Raw genomic sequence first — 21,247 nt, 5'->3', positions numbered from 1 at the left:
AAAGGCATCTAAAGATTCCCTGTCACCCTTCCAGAGGAAGAGGACGTCGTCTATGTACCTGGCCCATAGAAGAAGCTCAGGTCTCCTAAGAGCATAGACGACGTCCTCTTCCCACTGGGCCATGAATAAATTGGCTAGGCTGGGGGCATATTTAGCCCCCATCGCCACGCCCCTAATTTGAGAATAGAAAACCCCTTGGAACCAAAAATAATTATGCTTAGTAGCAAATATTAGAAGTTCCATAATAAAATTTCTCTGCAGAATGGAGAGCAGAGAGTTTCTAATCAGAAAAGACTGGACAGCAGCCAACCCTAAATGATGTGGTATGCATGTGTACAGTGCTGCCACGTCAGCAGTGACCAATAGGATATCACCCTGGTGTCGGATCTTTTCCAATAGTCTGATCGTATCTCCCGTGTCTTTGAGGTACGAGGGAACTAGCTTTACTAGGGGTTGGAGATAGTGGTCTATATATTTACCTATTCTCGAAGTCACGGAATCGATCCCGCTGACGATGGGTCGTCCAGGGGGATTGGTCGGATTCTTATGAACCTTCGGCAGGTAGTATATAATGGGGACTTTCGGAGCCAATGGTACCAAAAAATCCAATTCTTTCTTATTAAGAATATTTAAAGAAGAGCCCTCCTTGACAATATCTACCAAAAGTTTCTTATATTGGGTAGTGGGGTCATTAGACAAGATGGCGTAGGTTGTCCTATCTTCAAGTAGTCTATTCATTTCTGAAATATATGCAGCTTTATCAAGTATGACAATCCCACCCCCTTTATCGGCGGGGCGGATGACTAAATTATTTCTGAGGCATAATGCTTTTAAACCTGCCTCAATAGATGGATCTTGGAAGAATTTCTTAGGAGAAAGTTTATCTAAATCCTCCAATACTAAACTCCTAAATACATTTATAGATGAAGATGTACTAGGAGGATTGTATAAAGATGGATTTGACAATCCAGAGTGGATGACATTATCAGTGGGACTGGTGGTATGGATATTGGTTGGTCCAGTGGGTATAAGACCCGTCAGACCAGAGCTCACTAAATTTTGGCTGGGTGTCCCCAAAAAATGTCTTTGAATATTCAATTTTCTTACAAATTTTTGTATATCAATAAAGGTATTAAACTTGTTTAATTTCCTGGGCGGAACGAATTTTAACCCTTTACCTAATACTTGTTGTTCATGTTCAGAAAGTGTAACAGAACTTAGATTGAAAATACCTGCATCTATTTTGTCCTTTTTCTTTTTGCGCTGTAAGCGCCGCCCCCCTCTGCACCCTCGTTTTGTCTTAAATTTCTGGGTGTATGAGGTGTGGGTCCGTGAAAATCCTGATCATAAGACTGATCAGGGCCCTCAGGGCCCTGATCAGTCTTATGATCAGGATTTTCACGGACCCACACCTCACACACCCAGAAATTTAAGACAAAACGAGGGTGCAGAGGGGGGCGGCGCTTACAGCGCAAAAAGAAAAAGGACAAAATAGATGCAGGTATTTTCAATCTAAGTTCTGTTACACTTTCTGAACATGAACAACAAGTATTAGGTAAAGGGTTAAAATTCGTTCCGCCCAGGAAATTAAACAAGTTTAATACCTTTATTGATATACAAAAATTTGTAAGAAAATTGAATATTCAAAGACATTTTTTGGGGACACCCAGCCAAAATTTAGTGAGCTCTGGTCTGACGGGTCTTATACCCACTGGACCAACCAATATCCATACCACCAGTCCCACTGATAATGTCATCCACTCTGGATTGTCAAATCCATCTTTATACAATCCTCCTAGTACATCTTCATCTATAAATGTATTTAGGAGTTTAGTATTGGAGGATTTAGATAAACTTTCTCCTAAGAAATTCTTCCAAGATCCATCTATTGAGGCAGGTTTAAAAGCATTATGCCTCAGAAATAATTTAGTCATCCGCCCCGCCGATAAAGGGGGTGGGATTGTCATACTTGATAAAGCTGCATATATTTCAGAAATGAATAGACTACTTGAAGATAGGACAACCTACGCCATCTTGTCTAATGACCCCACTACCCAATATAAGAAACTTTTGGTAGATATTGTCAAGGAGGGCTCTTCTTTAAATATTCTTAATAAGAAAGAATTGGATTTTTTGGTACCATTGGCTCCGAAAGTCCCCATTATATACTACCTGCCGAAGGTTCATAAGAATCCGACCAATCCCCCTGGACGACCCATCGTCAGCGGGATCGATTCCGTGACTTCGAGAATAGGTAAATATATAGACCACTATCTCCAACCCCTAGTAAAGCTAGTTCCCTCGTACCTCAAAGACACGGGAGATACGATCAGACTATTGGAAAAGATCCGACACCAGGGTGATATCCTATTGGTCACTGCTGACGTGGCAGCACTGTACACATGCATACCACATCATTTAGGGTTGGCTGCTGTCCAGTCTTTTCTGATTAGAAACTCTCTGCTCTCCATTCTGCAGAGAAATTTTATTATGGAACTTCTAATATTTGCTACTAAGCATAATTATTTTTGGTTCCAAGGGGTTTTCTATTCTCAAATTAGGGGCGTGGCGATGGGGGCTAAATATGCCCCCAGCCTAGCCAATTTATTCATGGCCCAGTGGGAAGAGGACGTCGTCTATGCTCTTAGGAGACCTGAGCTTCTTCTATGGGCCAGGTACATAGACGACGTCCTCTTCCTCTGGAAGGGTGACAGGGAATCTTTAGATGCCTTTATGATCCAGTTGAATGATAACGACCGGGGGATCGTATTGACTTATGAGGCTAGTCCCTCTTCAATTCACTTCCTGGATCTGGAGATCACCACCACTCATGACAGATTAGAATTTAAGACGTATTTTAAACCTACCGACCGGAATGGATACATTCCGGTCGATAGCTGTCATCACCGGAGATGGCTAGAATCTGTCCCACGGAGTCAATTCCTCCGCCTTAGGAGGAACTGCACCAGGGATAGCGACTTCTATCTCCAGAGTGACATGTTGAAAACTAGATTTCTTGACAAAGGGTATCGACCTTCACTGGTTGATGATGCCATTAATTCTGTCTCTGCCACGGATAGGGCTTCCCTTTTACAGGTTAAACCCAAGGTAGCCAAACAGGAGAGTTTTAAGTGGTCCTTCTTCACCAGTTATTCCATTCAACATAATGAGATTAGTAAAATCTTAAATCGCCACTGGAAAGTTCTTCTTAATGATAGGATTCTGGGGCCATCACTACCGAATAGAGCTGGCATCATTTTCAGAGGTGCCCGCTCGGTTCAAAGTGACATAGCCCCTAACACTATCGATCCCCCAAAAAAGGTATCTTTCTTTCCCGAGGCTAATGGATTCTACCCATGCCGTTCCTGCAACGTTTGTGTCGCTAATACTATAGTCAGACGTAAAATGGATTCATTCTCCTCAACGGTGACAGGTCGCATATATACAATGAAGCAGTTTACAACTTGCTTTACAAGCTATATTGTCTATCTCATAACATGTCCTTGCAAATCCCAATATGTGGGACGGACTATAAGGAATTTTTCTATCAGGGTTAATGAGCATATAGCAAAGATCAAAAAGGGTTGTCCCAAACATACGGTGTCACGGCACTATCTCGAACACCATCACTCTGATCCAAAGGGATCATTGTTCCAGGTGATTGATAGATTTGTTCCTCATTGGAGAGGTGATTCCAGAATCAGGGGTGTCTCAAGACTTGAGACTTTTTGGATACATGAGCTCAAGTGTTATACCCCACATGGTATGAATGTCGAATGGGACGTCAATTGTTACATTAACCAGGGGTGAGCACTTCGAGTTCTCGTGTCCATTCTATATAATAATATTTTCAGAACATTTTTTGATATTCCTTAAATATTTTTTATATCACCCCATATGTGTTATATATAGAACTCTTTTCCATGTCTATTTTCATCCGTTACAGATCCATGGAGAGAGTTACATATATATATATTTTTTTTATATTTTAGTTTTTTGTTGAGTTCAAGTCTATTCATTTATTACATTTGCTAGTGCAGACTCAATGTGGTTGATAATTATTATCCATGTTGTTTCTCCGCCGCAAAGATTATTATCATTAATTTTCTGATTTAATACTGTGTCATTTGGTGACCTGCGATGTCCCAGTCTGGGCGGGACATTCGGGGCCACCTTTGCACTGTATGCAAATAACTCTCTGACACTTCCCGTTCCATATGGGAATTTATTCTGAGCATTTCCCTACACGCCCCATTGGTTGACATCTCACTTTAATTTAGAGACATATATCTAAGTGTCTGATCTGTTTAGTATTTGGCACTTTGAGTCTTACTGTGAGTTTGCTCACGGTGTGTGCAACGCCCCTAGGCTGCTATAGCCTGTGAGTTTGTGGTATCTATTATCGCTTCTCCGATTGGTTGACGGTGATTCGTCACGCGATATGCTGTCAGCCCCACGGCGTACGCCGATTGGTAGCTGCGGCTGCGTGATGTATTCCCGCCCTCCGGTCGGTATGGTTGGGTCCCCAGCTCTCTGTCAGACACTGACTACAAGGCACGCCCCCCGATGCCCTATTGGTACGCGTATTCTCTCGCGTCTGATAGGCTATCGCGAGGCATCTGCTGATTGGCCTGAGCGGCTTTTGGCCACGCCTTTTGGCACGTCCGATTGGTGCTTGCGCGGTTTGTATATACCAGCGCTGCACCGATCGGAGTCATTGCGGGGTTGTTCCCCATTTATCCAACCATCTATGGGGGAATCTAGCTTTTTATATAACAGCACTGTCACTCACTGATGACAGGTTGCTGCTGGCCCGTTTGTTTCACTGCATCGATTATGTAATAGGCCACAATTTAACATGGTAGTGCAGTGTCCCCATACACAACATTCAGGAAGTTTCCCTGTCTGGTGACACAACTATGAGCTATGTCTAGTTCCGCTGTTTTTTAGAATGTTGTACATCATTCTAAGCTACATCATGTCACAGTATGCAACGAATATACCGTGGTGGTATAGTGTTCTCATAGACATTAATTAGAGAGTTCCTTGTTTGGTGACACAGTATAAATTATGTTTTTTGCTGAACTATAAAGTGTTGCAGAATACTAGCTCCGATTAATATGACATATGCATTTTGTTGAGATGTACTGTATTTGATGCATGAGATTATTGGTATTTTATGCATATTAGATTGGAGATCTATTGTGTTTTTTATTTATTTATTTATATGTTTGTTACAACGCATACTTGTTACATCATATCCTGTTTTATGGCTCCACCCTGTTGGGGGAGGGCCCTGTAACCACTATGTGTATTTAAGCAAGCAATGTGGGGGTGCATCTTTATGCCCCTGTTGAAGGCTTACTGAGCCGAAACGCGTCGGGTATTGCCATCGAGCACCCCACATTGCTACCCCTGTACGTGATCACTTTTATCCTTGTCATTTTTATGACTTTTACAAATAAACCTATTGGTTTTTATTGACCTGCACCATTGGAGTTCCTTTTTCTTTTCCATTTTCATATCATCCACCGCATGGCTTCATTGTGAGCTCTAGCCACGTCCTCTGCCTGCATCTCCTGATTGATGGTCCAAAGATCCTATTCAGAGCCTGTGGCATTGACGCTAATACACCATTCAAGTACTGCGGGTTCCTGTTATCCATTCCATTGGAGTTCCAGCCCTGCATATGATCCAAGTCCGGTTTCTAGTGGCCCCGGCTCTCAAAGACCACAATGTTTGGCTGACTCTTTGCTATAAGGTAGTAGAGTCCAACACCATCTGTTAAGAGTGTTTTACCTATTTCATACTTTGATGTGATTGTGATCCTCACGGGGTTCTACAGACAACTTGCACACCTGTTGTATCTTAATCACTGGATTGCAGCTCACCTGTTTTCCTGCATCAATTATTCCATCTGACGTCTACTTATCTTCAAACATAGACTTCATTCATTTTTTGTTTTACATTGAGCATTGTTTTAGTCACTTTCATCCATGCCAATTGTTTATTTTTATGCTCTTATACCATGAGAGTTGTTACCTCACTTGGTACTATATAATTTTGAGTTTGTTAGCGCTACATTTTTTGTTTATTGTCTCCTATTTGATGTCAAGGGAGTCAGGTGGGGAACTTTTGGTCGAACAGCAGCTATATTCAACCAGATGCAGCTGCTGATTGAGTATTCTGACAGCTGCTGTCACCAGCTGCAATAGCAAAATAGGCTCAGTTCCCCCAACTACATTATGAAGTAATCTATTGTTGTGTGATGGCCAGCCTTAGACTTGCTCAACATTTATTAAATGCACAATAACAAAATATCAACACACAGGGGTTAATTTACTAAAAAGTGTAGAGTGAAAAGCTAGTGTAGCTGTGCAGGGTAGCCAATCAGATTCTAACTTCAGGTTGTTCAATTAAGCTTTGACAAAATGAAAAAAAAAAAAAATGGAAGCTGATTGGTTTCTATGCAGAGCTGCACCAGATTTTGCACTCTTCAGTTTTATTAAATAAATCCTATATTTCCAGAGATTTATTTTTTGGTGTTATTGTGGCATTCTGTTTTGTTTTGAGTTCACTCTTTTTTATGAATTGATTTGTTATGGTGTGTGCCCAAATAATTACACCAATGGCAAGGAATTTGTGGTATATCCTCATTTTAACTTTGGCTACTAATGTCAGACAGAACTTTGTAAAGACATATTCTGTACCAAGGGGGTCTATTTATATATATAAAAAAAATTGCCTTCACAAATAATCCCTGGAGTGTGTCTAATATGTTTATTTCCTATGATTGACAGCTCCATCTAGTGGCCATAATGCAGAGACCGGATCTCCTCTGACCCCCCTACATCCCTATCGGGATCTTTCTGTGCCGAGGGGGGAACCCTTCCACCTCTCCCACGGCCCCACCCTGGGGTCCCAGGAACAGCCCAGCTATATGGGCTTGATCATGCTGTCAGTGCTCGTGGCCTATTCTTCTGCCCCCTCCAGTCCCATGCTCACATGGCACAGGAGGTGTCCCTGGGGTCATCTCTAGGCGTAACTGTAACATGGGTTAGAGGAAAGGGGGGAAAGGGAGGTTAAGGGGGGAAGAGAGATGGGAGAGGGGTATCTGCCTGCCCTAACACTGTGTGGGGGTACGTAACCGACGGAACACCAGGAATAAGGGAGATCCCCACAAAGGTAGCCCAGGGTTCCTAGATCTTTTTGAACTTCTGGGTTGTATCTGTCAGGATACTGGCTAGTTTTTCTTGGGTCATTATCCAAGATATTTTCCTACTGACTGCCGAAAGGTAGGTTTTAGGCTGCTTCCACGCTTTGGCTATTGTGAGCTTTGCTCCTGTAAGGATAAAGTGTATTTGTTTTTGTGTAGCATTGGGATTTGAGGTATGTGGGCATTTAGGTTTGACCTTTCTTTTTGAATGCTCAGACATCCATACCGATTTTTTTTTTAAACAGACCTGTGTAATTTTACATTTTGTGCAAACTGGACAATAATTAGAACATTTTGATTTTATTATTATTATTTTTATTAGCATTTCAGAATTTGATAAATAGTTAAAGGTTCTTTGAAATGTAGATGTTAGTGATTCTGGAGCTTTGATGATTTTGACTAACAATAATAGCAAATAGACTTCAAATGAGAGCATATGATTTCCAGAATAATTTTTATTGCAATTTTCATAAACATCAGGACCTTCTTCTGCTGGTGTGTCAGTTTGAAACACTTAGCTGGAAATAGTCTTCTCAATCCAGGACAAGTAGTTGCACACCTTGGTGTATACACCCGGGTATCCGGGCAAGGCACAGCCATAACCCCAGGATACAACTCCCTGCAGCTCTCCATTGCAAACCACAGGACCGCCAGAGTCACCCTGGGGGAAATAAATAACAGAATCAAAATACACTCATTGCCTGCAACAACCTACTGAGTTTTTGATTTACATAAACTGATGGGAAGGTTTTAATAGTGGTAGGACAGCAAATACTGGAGCGAACACTTTTTTGCCCATTGGGTAATCTAAACGTGAAAAGAAAAGATATGGATTAGCCACCATTCACCTACACCTCTGAGGTATGACTGGCGTTCTTCTTTTAAGTCTATACAGGAACCCTTTCCTATGCAGTTGTATTACTAATCAGATTTAGTGTATTATTGCTAGGCTATAACTACCGTAGCATTACCGTTTTTGGGCTCTGCAGGTCTAACTTGAGCTCAGTGGCTTGAATAGTTCTGCCATTATCTGCAGTTGTCACATTCAATTGGACTTATTCTGTAATACTGAAGACATTTCATAGATTATCCAAGTCACTTGTTCAGTTCTAATGAGTGTTAGGAAAATACCCCAAGACACTTATTATAATTAAACGAGTGGCTTGGGGGCAAAACGTCTTCAACATTACAGAGCAATCCCAGTTTTATGCAACTAACTATTACTAGTTATACCATGACCTGGATAAATGAGAATATCTGATATTTATAATGCTCCGAACCATACCTCTGAACAAGGGTCTCAGGAGTTGGCACACTCTAAACACACATCCTGTCCAGGTAAAGCCCAGGAAAACACACTGGAAAGGTGCCCCTGATATTTATAATGCCACAATCCATACCTTTGAACAGGGGCCTCAGGGGTTGGTTGAAGGGTCTTAGGGGTTGACACACTCAACACACATCCTGCCCAGGTAGAGCCCGGGAAAACACACTGGGAAGGTACCAGGGATATCTATAATGCCACAAACCATACCTCCGAACAAGGGTCTGAGGGGTTGGTTGAAACATAAATATTCAAAGCTTTTCTGCAATCAATGTTAAAGCAAAGATGAGCTACAAATAAGAAGGAACTTTCTGGTGACAGAAGAGTCTCCATGTGTTGTCAGAAGAACTCGATCCCAGCTCCATCCATTCCATGCCGCCTGCTTCCTTCACCTTGTGGAATGCTGACGCGAACTTGAAGTCGGAGATTATTCTTCTCTCTCGTGATTCTCGATCGTTATGAACATCCACATCGAGTTGATTATAGTGGCAGGCCATTGACCGCTGAATACATCCAGAGTATCCAGGAATGGCCGTTTCACTGGCTATTGGAGATACTAAGAGGATTAATGGCCCTGGCTGGGTGTTAGCCACAACCTCTAACAGCTTGTGCAGCTGGGAAGCTTGGTGGTCAATTCACGTTGTCTTTCAAAAGTCACGGAGGACTTCAATATATTGTTTTGCTACAATTACTTACTCTTCTATTGAGGACTCTAGGATTCTTAATATATTTTTTGGCACATTCATTTTACTTATATATTTTTCATTGAGTTAACCGCTTGCCGATTCCCTTACGTAGATATATGTCGGTAGAATGGCACGGGCAGGCAAAGCAACATATATATACATTGCTTTAAACCTACCTCCTAGTGGGCATGCCCGCCACGGTCTCCGTGAGCGGGACCCGTGGACTCGATGTCCCGCAATCAGGTCATGGAATGGCAGAACGGGGGGATGTCTTTGTAAACAAGACATCTCCGTGTTCTGCCTAGTGACATAGCCACACCCCCTAACAGTTGGAATCACTCCCTAGGACACACGTAACCCTTTCAGCGCCCCCCTAGTGGGTAACCCCCTTTACTGCCAGTCACATTTACACCGTAATCAGTGCATTTTTATAGCACTAATCGCTGTATAAATGTGAATGGTCCCAAAATAGCACCAAAAGTGTCCGATGTGTCTGCCATAATGTCGCAGTCATGATAAAAATTGCAGATCACCGCCATAACAAGTAAAAAAAAAAAAAAAATGCCATAAAACTACCCTTATTTTATAAACGCTATAACTTTTGAGCAAACCAATCAATATACGCTTATTGTGATTTTTTTTTACCAAACGTACTTACAAGAATACGTATCGGCCTAAACTGAGAAAAAAATTGCTTTAAAAAAAAAAAATGGGCATATTTATTATAGCAACAAGTACAAAATATTGCTTTTTTTTCAAAATTGTCTATTTTTGTTTATAGCGCAAAAAATAAAAACCACAGAGGTGATCAAATACCACCAAAAGAAAGCTCTATTTGTGGGAAAAAGGACGTCAATTTTGTATATAACTGTGATACAGGTGGATGTGCCTGGAGCTGTTGTATTCCTTCACCGACATTACTTCTGTCTGGTACTGTACAGAAAGGAGGCTTCAGTAAATACAGTAAGAACACTGAGCTATAACTATTCATCTGTTTTAACCAACCCCTAAGGCCCTTGTTCAGTTATGGTTTGGGGCATTATAAATATTAGGGGCACCTTTCCAGGTTGTTTTCCTTGGCTGTACATGGGTAGTATGTGTGTTTTTAAAGGGGGGCCTTCTCTTGGACCTTACCGCAGCCTGGAGTACAGGGCTCAAGTCCTGCGGGAACGCGTGGGAACGGAGTTCCTGCACTTTTTTCACAGCAGGAACTCAGTTCCCTTTGCAGGACTAGAGCAGCCGAGCCGCCCGAGCCAATCCTTCACTAAGCGGCGATGCCCTGCTTGAGTCACTGTCAGGGGCAGGCGAACCTTAGTAATCCTTTATGTTACTGGCCACTTCCTGTATATGGATTCCTCAGGTAGTGTGCGGGTTTTCCGTCACTTCTTCGATGCTGCAATGTCTCCTGGGAGCTTTTGTCATTGTTCCCAGGAGACATTGCGGAGGTCTGCCGCGAGTTATCGCTGGATTTAGAAAGAACTTGCGGTTTAGTAATTATGCATTTGAGCGTATAATTTTTTTTTTGTGGGGGAGTGGATCTTGGGTGGGAGTTCCCACACTTTTTTCCCCAGGACTTGACCCCTGCTGGAGTATATGTTGTAGGACCAAGAACTTGAGCTGGAGTGAATACTTGAAATAAACCTGGTGTCAGGACCTGGGTCTAAACTTGCAACCTCTGCTCTGTCTGGTGATGTCTCTTCTTGCTGGAATGCTGGTTAGCTGAATCTTGTTTCTCTTGAACTTTGAGTCCTTTGCTCCTCCCATGAGCTTCCTATTTTAGCTATGCCTTTGAACTTGCTGTTTGCCAGATTATTGTACTCTCTCCAGCCACTATCTCACTCTTGTCACTCCAGCTGCCATCCACATCTCAGCTACCAATCGTTACCAACCTTTGGTTTGTTCCTTGACTACACTTTTGCTTGATCCCTACCTGCTATAGCTGCTACCAGACCCCAGCTTGCTCACCTCCTGGTGGGTGATCCTGAGGACTTTGACCCAGTACTAACATGCAGCAAAACCCATCTACACTATCAGGAGCTCTGGTTAACACTGGTTAGACTTTGTACCTCAGATGAGCCCATGTCATCTGCCAGGGTGATCTGCTTGCATACCTATCTTGCTGGTCGGCGGGAGCCTCTTTACTGCTATAGCCACTGCACCCCTTAACCTTCTCCTGTCACTATGCTCAACAATATATTGTAAAGACTCTAAAGTGACTGGCACCCAACTTTTCTGTTCCATCATATGCCAAGGAACAGACACTAAGGCCCCGTACACATGACCGGATCGATCCGCTGGGATTGATCCGCGGATCAATTCCAGCAGATAGATCCAGTCGTGTGTACGTCCGAGCAGACATTTTCAGGCGGATAAAAATCCAGCCGGCGGATTCCCAGCGGATAAAAATTTCTTAGCATGCTAAGAAATCTATCCGCTGGAATCCAGTCCAGCGGACTGATCCGGTCGTCTGTACAGACTCACCGGATCAGTCCGTCCGCTCCCATCCCTCGCATGCGTCGTAATGATTTGACGCATGCGTGGAAGTATTTACCTTCCAGGGTCGCGCACGTCGCAGCGTCATCGTCGCGGCGACGGCGCAGCCACGTCACCGTGGATGTATTCCGCGGGGATTTCGATCTGATGGTGTGTACAGCCATCAGATCCAAATCCGCCAGAGGATTTATCCGCTGGAAACGGTCCGCCGGATATCCTCTCATCTGTACGAGGCCTCAGATTTAGATGTTGGCCCATTAAACCACCTGGGAGACCACATCTGCCACCCAAGAGCAAGGGAATGCCGCACCTATTTCTGGGCAAATCTGGGGAGGGCCCTTTCATTTTCTTATCCACACTGCTCTCTCTATTTTACTTACATGAGTCTGCCATTTTGTGACCCACCATGGCACCTCTTCTGGGAGTAATGACCTGTAATTGATTGATGTATCCACTATGGGGTCTCCTGGTCAGTCTTGTAATGCACAGGGTTCTCTTTTCCTTATCACATTTTCCAGTGATGGATGGCCCTCCTCTGTGATTAAGGGAGCTTTATGGACATAATGACATCATTGCTGTTCACAGCATAATTGTACTGTGAACCCATGATGACAATTTATTAATTAATTATTCATGATCTACTCTCCATGGCACCTGTATGAACAGGAAGAGGAAGAGATTGGGCTCTGAATTGCAAAGCAGTACAGAACTGGCCCGAACTACAATTTTTATTTTCAGAACAGCTGATCAATGGAATAAACAAAAAAAAATCTGATGTTTTGAATTGGACTATTTTTTTTATATTTTTTGCTATTTTGTTCTATTTTCTTTAGTGTATTTCTGGTGTGTACCTGGCAAGAGTCCTTTCCACCATCCATATACCCCACGCAAATCATGTTCTCAGTAATTTTTCCAGGATAGGCATCTTGGCACACTTGGTTGTTAAGAATGGGGGCCTGAAGGCACTGCAGGAGATTAGGATAATTAGCTAGAAAGAAATCAAAAGAGTTTACAGTTTGTAGGATCAGTAAGACCTGGGCTGGAACTTTTAAAACACATTATCTGTTCTCAATCAAGTTTCTGTGGAACCCTAGGGGTCTTTCAGAGGTTGCAAGGAGTACCTTAAGCAATGAGCAATAAGTCCCTACTTACATCAATAAACGTTTACCTATCTGTATGGATGAGGGATTGTTCCCACTGTCCACCACGGTAAAGAGCATACTGATCACAGGCCACCAATGTAAGGAGCATTCTTCTCACTGACCACCAATGTAAGGAGTATTCTTCCCTCTGACCACCAATGTAAGGAGCATTCTTCCCACTGACCACCATTGCAGGGGCCATTTTTCCCACTGTTCACAAATAGAAGGGGGATTATTCACACTGTCTGACAATGTAAAGGGCATTCTACTGACCACCAAGTTAAATTGCTTTCTTCTTACTGTCCCCCAAACTAAGGGGCATACTTCCCACTGACCACCAATTTAAGGAGCATTCTTTCCACTGACCGCCAATGCAGGGGCCATTTTTCCCACTGTCCACCAATGTAAGGGGAATTCTTCCCACTGTCCACCAATAAAAAGGGAAATCTACCGACCACCGATGTAAGGGGCATTCTTCCCACTGTCCCACTGTACCACCATGCTAATGTACCAGGAGCTATAGACACAATACTTAGTAGTAGGAATTTTTTCAAGGATTGAGCAAGACTGATGTATACTGTCAGGCCTCGTACACACACAAAAACCAGCAAGAAACTTGCTGGAAGATATTTTTTTGCCGAGGAAATCAGTCGTGTGTACATTTTCGTCGAGGAAACTGCCGAGAAACTCGACGAGCCAAAAAGAGAGCATGTTCTCTATTTCCTTGACGGGAATGGAGAAAATTGGCTTGTCGAGTTCCTCGACAGCCTAACAAGGAACTCGACGAGGAAAACGATGTGTTTCGCCCGTCGAGTTTCTCGGCCGTGTGTGTACGAGGCTTTAGTCCATCTCTTATTCCATATGGCTTCTTACCTCCATCACTCAGCGTATTCCCCCATCCAGATATCAGACAGCGAGTGCCCTCCATTGCACAGCGAGTGGGCAGGCTGACAGTTCTGACTTGGCTGTTAATCTTGACTGGTTTACGGAGCCGAATTAACATGATGTCATTATCGAGAAAGTTAGGGTCATATTGTGGGTGCTTGATAGCTTTAGCGACCTTAATAAATTGTTCTGGTCCTTCCAATACACCAATGTTGTGTTCTCCAAGCCGGACCTCAATATTCCTTAATATGTGCAGAAAAAGTTTATTAAATAAACAATTATAGCAGTTGCTACAAGTTACTAAATAGATGTACATTTTTAATGGGATGATAGGGAAGGAGGACCCCCACCTTGCCAACATCCAAATATTAGAGAAAATGATTGGGAATGTGAACTTTCTAAAAAAAATAGTGGACTTTGTGAGCACAACATGGGGCAGTAGGTATATAAACAAAATAATCTTTATTACAATTATATTAAAAACACACATTAAAGTCACTACAAATACCCACTAGTTGAACAGTAGTGGAATGACATTTAGGGGTCTATTTATCCATATTTTTACTCATGATTCGCCCCAAAATTTTTCTCAAGATTCACATAATTTATTGATTTATTGATAGACATTGATACATAGACTCTTTTGTCTGCTAAAGCCTTGTGTAAGATGGACATTTACCATGTTACCATGTTAATTTTCCTTACATTACAATGCATTACATTACAATAATTGTAGAGCATAATTGGGAGACAATGTCACTCCATAATAGGAAGTGCATGAATAAAGACTTACGACGGGCGTATCAGTAGATCTGCCGTCGTAAGTCCGAATCCGCGCCGTTGCAACTTTAAGCGTATGCTCAACCTGAGATATGCTTAAATGTTGCTAAGATACAGCGGCGTAAATCTCCTACGCCGTTGTATCTTAACTGCATATTTACGCTGGCCGCTAGGGGCGTGTGCGCTGATTTACACCTAGAATATGTAAATCAGCTAGATAAGCCTATTCACAAACGTACGCCCGGCCGCCGCAGTAAAGATACGCCGTTTACGTAAGGGGTTTTCAAGCGTAAAGATAAATCACCAAAAACATTGCGCAGCCAATGTTAAGTATGGACGTCGGAACCGCGTTGAATTTTTCAAATTTTACGTTGTTTGCGTAACTCGTCCGTGAATGGGGCTGGCCGTAATTTACGTTCACGTCGAAAGCACGACGATTTGCCAACGTCATTTGGAGCATGCGCACTGGGATACGTCCACGGAGGGCGCATGCACCGTTCGATCAAAACGTCATTTACGTGGGGTCACAGTTAATATACATAAAACACGCCCACAGCTTAAAAATTTGAATTAGGCGGGCTTACGCCGGCCCTAATACGCTATGCCGCTGTAACTTTGGCGGAAAAATCTTTGAAAATACCATACTGGCCTCTCGAAAGTTACGGTGGCATAGCGTTTAGGAGATACGCTACGCCCGCCTAAAGGTACGTGAATCTACCCCTTAATAGCAGGATGAACTGAGGTTATTTAAAGGAAGTTGCATATTTAAAGGAGTTGTAAAGGAAAAACATGTTTTTGCTGAAATGACTGTTTACAGGGTATAGAGACATAATAGTTAACTGATTCCTTTTAAAAAAGATTAAAAATAGATAAAAATCAATCATATAATGTACCTCCTAGTTTCAGTTTCGTTTTTGCATCTAGCTTAGTTTTTGCATGTTATTTGATGCCTCTGTGCTAGACAGACCAATAGAGCAGTATTGGTTTGGAAAACGAAACTAGAATCTCTTAGTACTGTGGTCATCAGGTAACAGACAACCAGGAAGTGTCCAGAACAGAGAGGAATTACAGCAACATCAGAGCAAAAACAAACAATGAAGACATGAAACCAGGACTGCAGTAAGGTAAAGGAAGCTATTTAGCTAAAAAAAAAATTCCTTTAGTGACCCTTTAAAGGTTTGAAAACAACTGTTGAAAAATTAAATTCAAATGTTCAAGTTGTATCGAACAAATTCTGAGGTCCATCCAAATGCCAAAAGTTTAGGGTGTTTGGCATGGATAAACCTTACAGCTTATGGCTGTCAATGATGCCGGTTGAAAAACAAAATACCAGTGTTATGGCTGATAGACATATACGTATTGTGCATGTTTATTTTATTATTGTTTGATGTACTGTTTTTTTTAAATAAAATTAATTTAATTATCATCATCGATACACTAATATTTGTATTCTTGGTACAAGAAAACTATGTAAAAAAATACGAAATTTATTAGGTACCTGGTTTTTAAAGATTATACATTTGACTGCCGTTAAAAATATTACTTACTTTTGGTAGCAGTGTGCAGCAGAAATCACCCATATGGTGCTAAACAGGGACCCTCCACAAAAATGGTATCCAGCATTTAGAGACACTTGGTAGGGTGCAGCGCTTTCCTGGCAGGTGTAACCACCAATAATCTTATCATCATCACTGATGGGGACGGCAGCTGCAGAGATTCACCAAATTTTAAAATAGTCTTATCTGTCATAACCTATAAGAATGCATTCAACCTTTCTTACAGCTGAACCATGGCTTTCCCTTCAGTCGCCACCCCACCTCTCCACCTTGTCCAAACAAAGAATGCCTTGCAATCATTAAAAAGATGCTAAGCATTCTTTGAATGGCGCCTATGCCGGGCATGGGGCCCAGACACCAGTGGAGATCACTGAAGTAGTATCATAGGTGTGCGCAGCCTATTGCATTAGGGTGTGCACCCCAAAGCTCAAACACTGCCAACGGATCACTCACTGTCCTCATTCAGAAAGGGAAGGAGACAATAAATAACATCCCTGCAACAACAGCCAGCGGGAGAGGAGGGAAGCCAGCAGCGGTGCATGGGGTAGAGGGAGGAGCTAGGGCAGTAGGGAGAATCTATTCTGCACAGAGTGATTAGGGTGTGCCTGGGCACACCTGGCACACCCTGTGCGCACGCCTATGAGTAGTGGTGTCTTCTTTGGTGATTTACAGCTTCTGGAGCTCATGTGTCAAACACAAGGCCCACGGGCCACATCTGGCCTACCACTCCCCTTGTTTCCACCACCCTGTGTTTCAGCAATCGGCAGCAGAGTGGAGGGCAGAAATCCTCTGCCAGATTCTGCTCTTCTCCTTGCAGCCAAGGAGAGGCTTGTCTCTGCCTGTCCCCATCTCAACAGTCGGCAGCAGAGAAGAGGACAGAACTCCTCCTACAGATCCTGCACCTCTCTGTGCATCCGTAACACTGCCTCGTCTCAGCATTCAGCAGATTGTGGCAGCTGACACCAACCCCCTTCTGGTCCTTTTCCAGACCCTGCACTTTCAACTTTCCAGGTAGCAGCACAAGGTAAGGAGAGTGCACTGTGATGTAAAGGAGGGTGGGGGACTTTTGATATCTGATTGAAGGGAGGGGGGTCTGGACATTTAGTCTCACAGATACAACCGTCCCTTTGAGGGCAACCATAATGCTGATGCGGCCCGCAATTAAATTAAGTTTGATACCCCTGTTGTATATGGTATATATATATATATATATATATATATATATATATATATATATATATGTGTATATATATATATATATATATATATATATATATATATATATATATATATATACTGTATATATACACATATAGTTACATTGGTCCAATCTTATACTAACACTATGTAGAATATGCCATACCTGGAATTCTTTTATGAAGAAAAGATGCCCTGAGTTTTGGGGTAGGTGTTAGAGGAGGTTGTGCAAGTCTGAGGGGGATTGGGGATAGTAATTGTTTGCGAGGGTAAAAGAAATGCAGGGTTAAGGTAGAATAAGTAGGGGTAAAGGCAATAAGACCAAGGGGGTTATGGAAACACGGGGTGAGGGGTTAGGAAAGAATAGTGGTGGGGATTGTGGAGGTACTTATCCTGTATGTTTTAAATTTTTTACACACGATTTTTATTAGAATCACATTGAAACCATATTGGGATTTAAAGGTTCTTCTCAAAGGGGGCACAGTGAGGCCCCGTACACACGTCCGAGGAACTCGACGGGCAAAACTCATAGTTTTGCTCGTCGAGTTCTGTGTGAAGCCGCCGAGGATCTCGGCGAGCCAACTTTCCTCATTGAACAACGAGGAAATAGAGAACATGTTCTCTATTTGACTCGACGAGGAACTCGTCGGCTTCCTCGGCCGAAAGTGTACACACGCCGGGTTTCTCCGCAGAATCCAGCTCCGATCGAGTTTCTGGCTGAATTCTGCCGAGAAACTCGGTCGTGTGTACGGGGCCTTAGAGGACCAACTCATCCTCACTTGATCCAAAGCTCAAGAACTAGAGTTATAGAACAGGGATATTCTTTAAGACATTCTACATAGGAGTCTACATCCATGAGTTATAAGATATCAAACCCAAAGCTCAGTCCAAATGTTCCTTTACTGTAAATTATTAATGTGTTTCCCCATTGAATTCTATAAGCTTAAAATAGTCTTTTGACTCCTGAATTACAAATGCACACAAAGGAAATTTGTACACAGGCAGATGCACACACTTTTGGCAAGGTGATTGCTTGGCAAAATTGTTAATCTGATATATAAAATTTCATAACTGCAACGTGGAAGAACTGCAAAATACAGTACAAGAATGGTTGTATTTACAGAAATTTGGTTCCAATAAGCCCATTAACAGGCCAGTTATCCAAACTCAGCCCTTACCTTGGTTTAAATACACCCCATTCTCACCCAGGGTTCTGTTGAACCCTAGGGTTTTTCTAGACGTTTCTGAGACTTCTTTGAGCTGTGGCTGATTGACTTCCCATCTGATGGTGCCTGCTTAGTTTTGTTTCCAGCACCATTTGGCAGAGTTAGCGACATGATATCAATGATCTATTTAGCTGTCTGAGAGGGTAGCATTCTGACCACCACTGCAAGGGGACCATTTTTCCCACTGGTCATCAATGTATGGGGCATTTCCCCTGACTCCCAATAAATAGATTTCTGCAGGGGTTCCCCAAGACATTAACATTTTTTTTTAAGGTTTCTCCTTGTTAAAAGGATTGAGAGCCTGCCTTAGACTGTTGAAGCCTAACATGTCGGACACAGCTGTATGTAAGGTGATGTAAATTGAAGTATAAATTTAAGACTCTGTGTGGTCCATTTACTAAAGGCAAAAACACTGTGCACTTTGCAAGAGAAGTTGCTTTTTTTTTTTTTACCTTGCATGTGATTGGGTTTTTTGCAAAGTGAAGCTTCATCTCATTTACTAAGCTCTGGAGCAACTGCAAAGTGCAAAGCCTTTTTGCCTTTAGTAAATCAACCCCTATGAATCATATAAAGCAATAGTTCTGCATTTATTGTTGACCACAGGTTTCTAATGAAATCATTTTGATGATACCACCCACTCTTTGTATTGAGAAGTAAACTGTGAATTTTGCATTTTTGATGGAAATTAAGACCTTCTCATCTAAGAATATTACCTTTGTGATATTTTATAATTCTGCCCAACCAAAAATAATGCTTTCTGTAGTTTGTGAAACATATATATATATATATATATATATATATATATATATATATATATATATATATATATATATATATATATATATATATATATATATATATATATATATATATTTTAAACTGGTCCTGCTCAAGGAGGAGGTAATCCCAATCCTCTTTCATATACAGGTTTGAATCCCCAGGAAACCCCAAATGCCATTGTTGTAGAGTATATTATAAAATACAATTCTTTATTCTCCAAATACCAATGAGTAACATCAATAGGATAAATCATTGAATCAGATTTAAAGTATGCAACACCTGACATGAAGAAGTCCTGGAGTCATACATACCAGCGAGCCCAAGGATGGCGAGGAGGAGAAGGATCTTCATGGTGAGTTTCTGAGTCCTTCTATGATGTAAACTCATCATTATAACCTTTCCATGGACACGTTTTTATCTCCTCTGTCAGGCCACATGTGTGTTCCCACCGTACTTATCATGCCAGTTTTCTTTCACCTTCATAAATGACAGCAAACACGTCAATTGGTAGAGATTGGCTTTCATTCTTGTATTTCATAATGTTGGCACTCGTATCTTAATTAGCCCATTATTCTTTCCACTTGTCCTCACGTTAGCGGTCTTGGTAAAGTAATGTTTTATCTGGCATTAACCCCTTGGCACCAGAGCCTCCCGGCCCTTTAAGGGGTTTCAGATGCTGGGAGGCAAGACAGGGCTTTTTGGCTGTCATGGCGGTCACATGTTCTTAACGCTCCCAATCACAAGCAGCGATCGGGAGCTTTCTGCCGATAACTGTGCCAGGTTGCGCGCAGCTGTGTTTGCAATGTGGTACACAAATATGCTGCTGCTCAGTGCCAAGGCCCACTCATTGAGAGGACACATTTTTGTGTGCCGTTGGCGCCAAGAGGTTAAAGAGGCATTGGGGAGATTTACTAAATGCAGTTTTTGATCCATTTACAAATTGATCTTTACAAGCCTGTAGACTTTACCCTACACATAGCCATGTTTGGGGAACTGCGTCAAACGCTTTTGCAAAATCCAGGTATACCACGTCCACAGCCACCCCTTTGTCCAAGGTTTTACTTACCTCCTCATAAAAATAAATCAGATTTGTTTGACAACTTCTGCCTTTCATGAATCAATGCTGTCTGTTGCGTAAAATATTTTTTTTTTCCACCAAGAACTAATCTATGTGTTTTTTTATTAAACTCTCCAGTATCTTCCTGGACTATAGAAGTTAAACTAACAAGTCTATAGTTACTTGGTAAAGACTTTGTTCCCTTTTTAAATATAGGCACCACATTGGCCCTGCGCCAATCCATAGGTACAATTCCAGTCATTAACGAGTCCCTAAATATTAGAAACAATGGCTTTGAAATGACAGAGCTCAATTCATTTAGGGTCTGTGGGTGGATGCCATCTGGTCCAGGTGCTTTATCCACCTTTATTCTGTCTAAATATTTCTGGACCGTTTTTCACTATGTAACTATGGTTAAACCCACAAATGCCTTTTTTTAACCACTACTGTTGCTTTATTTTGGCTTTTAGAATTTGCAATTTAGAAATTGAATGAAAGGTTTAGCTATGTAACACTTTTTGATAGATGGGATCGGTCAAGAGTTCAGAACAAATTGGCCTACAGTATTAATTGAGTCATTCTTAAGCCCTGTACACACGATCGGACTTCCATCTGACTTTTCCGTGGATTTTGGTCCGAAGGGACGTTGGCTGTGAACTTGTTCTGCATACACACGGCAGAACTTTTTCAGCCAACAATCACCTAATCACATGATTTTTCAGATCTTTACTGCCACCCTTTGGGCAACTTCTGCTATTGTTGTCTGATCTTTAGCATTGGTTTGGAGCATGCGTGTTTGTACTTTGTACTTTAGTATGGACTTGTGTACACAAGGTCGCATGATGCTCCATTGGACATTTGTTGACGGAAAGTTTGAGAGCATGCACAGCAAACATTTGTCTGTT

At 42.0% G+C, this 21,247-nt stretch overlaps 1 protein-coding gene across 1 annotated transcript; it reads right to left on the bottom strand.

The window, feature by feature from the left end:
* Nucleotides 1-7,653: 7,653 nt before the first annotated feature.
* LOC120946882 (anionic trypsin-2-like) lies at nucleotides 7,654-19,705 on the bottom strand. Its single transcript, XM_040361705.1, has 5 exons — nucleotides 19,597-19,705; nucleotides 16,074-16,233; nucleotides 13,735-13,988; nucleotides 12,571-12,707; nucleotides 7,654-7,877 (listed from the first exon to the last, which is right to left on the bottom strand). The coding sequence occupies exons 1-5, from the start codon at nucleotides 19,673-19,675 to the stop codon at nucleotides 7,731-7,733; spliced, it is 777 nt and encodes a 258-aa protein (XP_040217639.1). The 5' UTR covers nucleotides 19,676-19,705; the 3' UTR covers nucleotides 7,654-7,730.
* Nucleotides 19,706-21,247: the final 1,542 nt, after the last annotated feature.

Source organism: Rana temporaria, chromosome 8 (genome assembly GCF_905171775.1).
Source record: "Rana temporaria chromosome 8, aRanTem1.1, whole genome shotgun sequence".
NCBI classification, from domain to species: Eukaryota; Metazoa; Chordata; class Amphibia; order Anura; family Ranidae; genus Rana; species Rana temporaria.
This window is presented reverse-complemented; position numbering and strand designations above follow the sequence as displayed.

What these genes read in the sequence shown, in the direction of transcription:
- LOC120946882 (XM_040361705.1), bottom strand. Translation starts at nt 19,675, where the DNA reads ATGATGAGTTTACATCATAGAAGGACTCAGAAACTCACCATGAAGATC. An exon ending in GCTGCACACTGCTACCAAAA is followed by an intron (nt 13,989 to 16,073) that starts GTAAGTAATATT and finishes GCACATATTAAG; the next exon opens with GAATATTGAGGTCCGGCTTG. An exon ending in GTGGAAAGGACTCTTGCCAG is followed by an intron (nt 7,878 to 12,570) that starts GTACACACCAGA and finishes TATTTCCCCCAG; the next exon opens with GGTGACTCTGGCGGTCCTGT.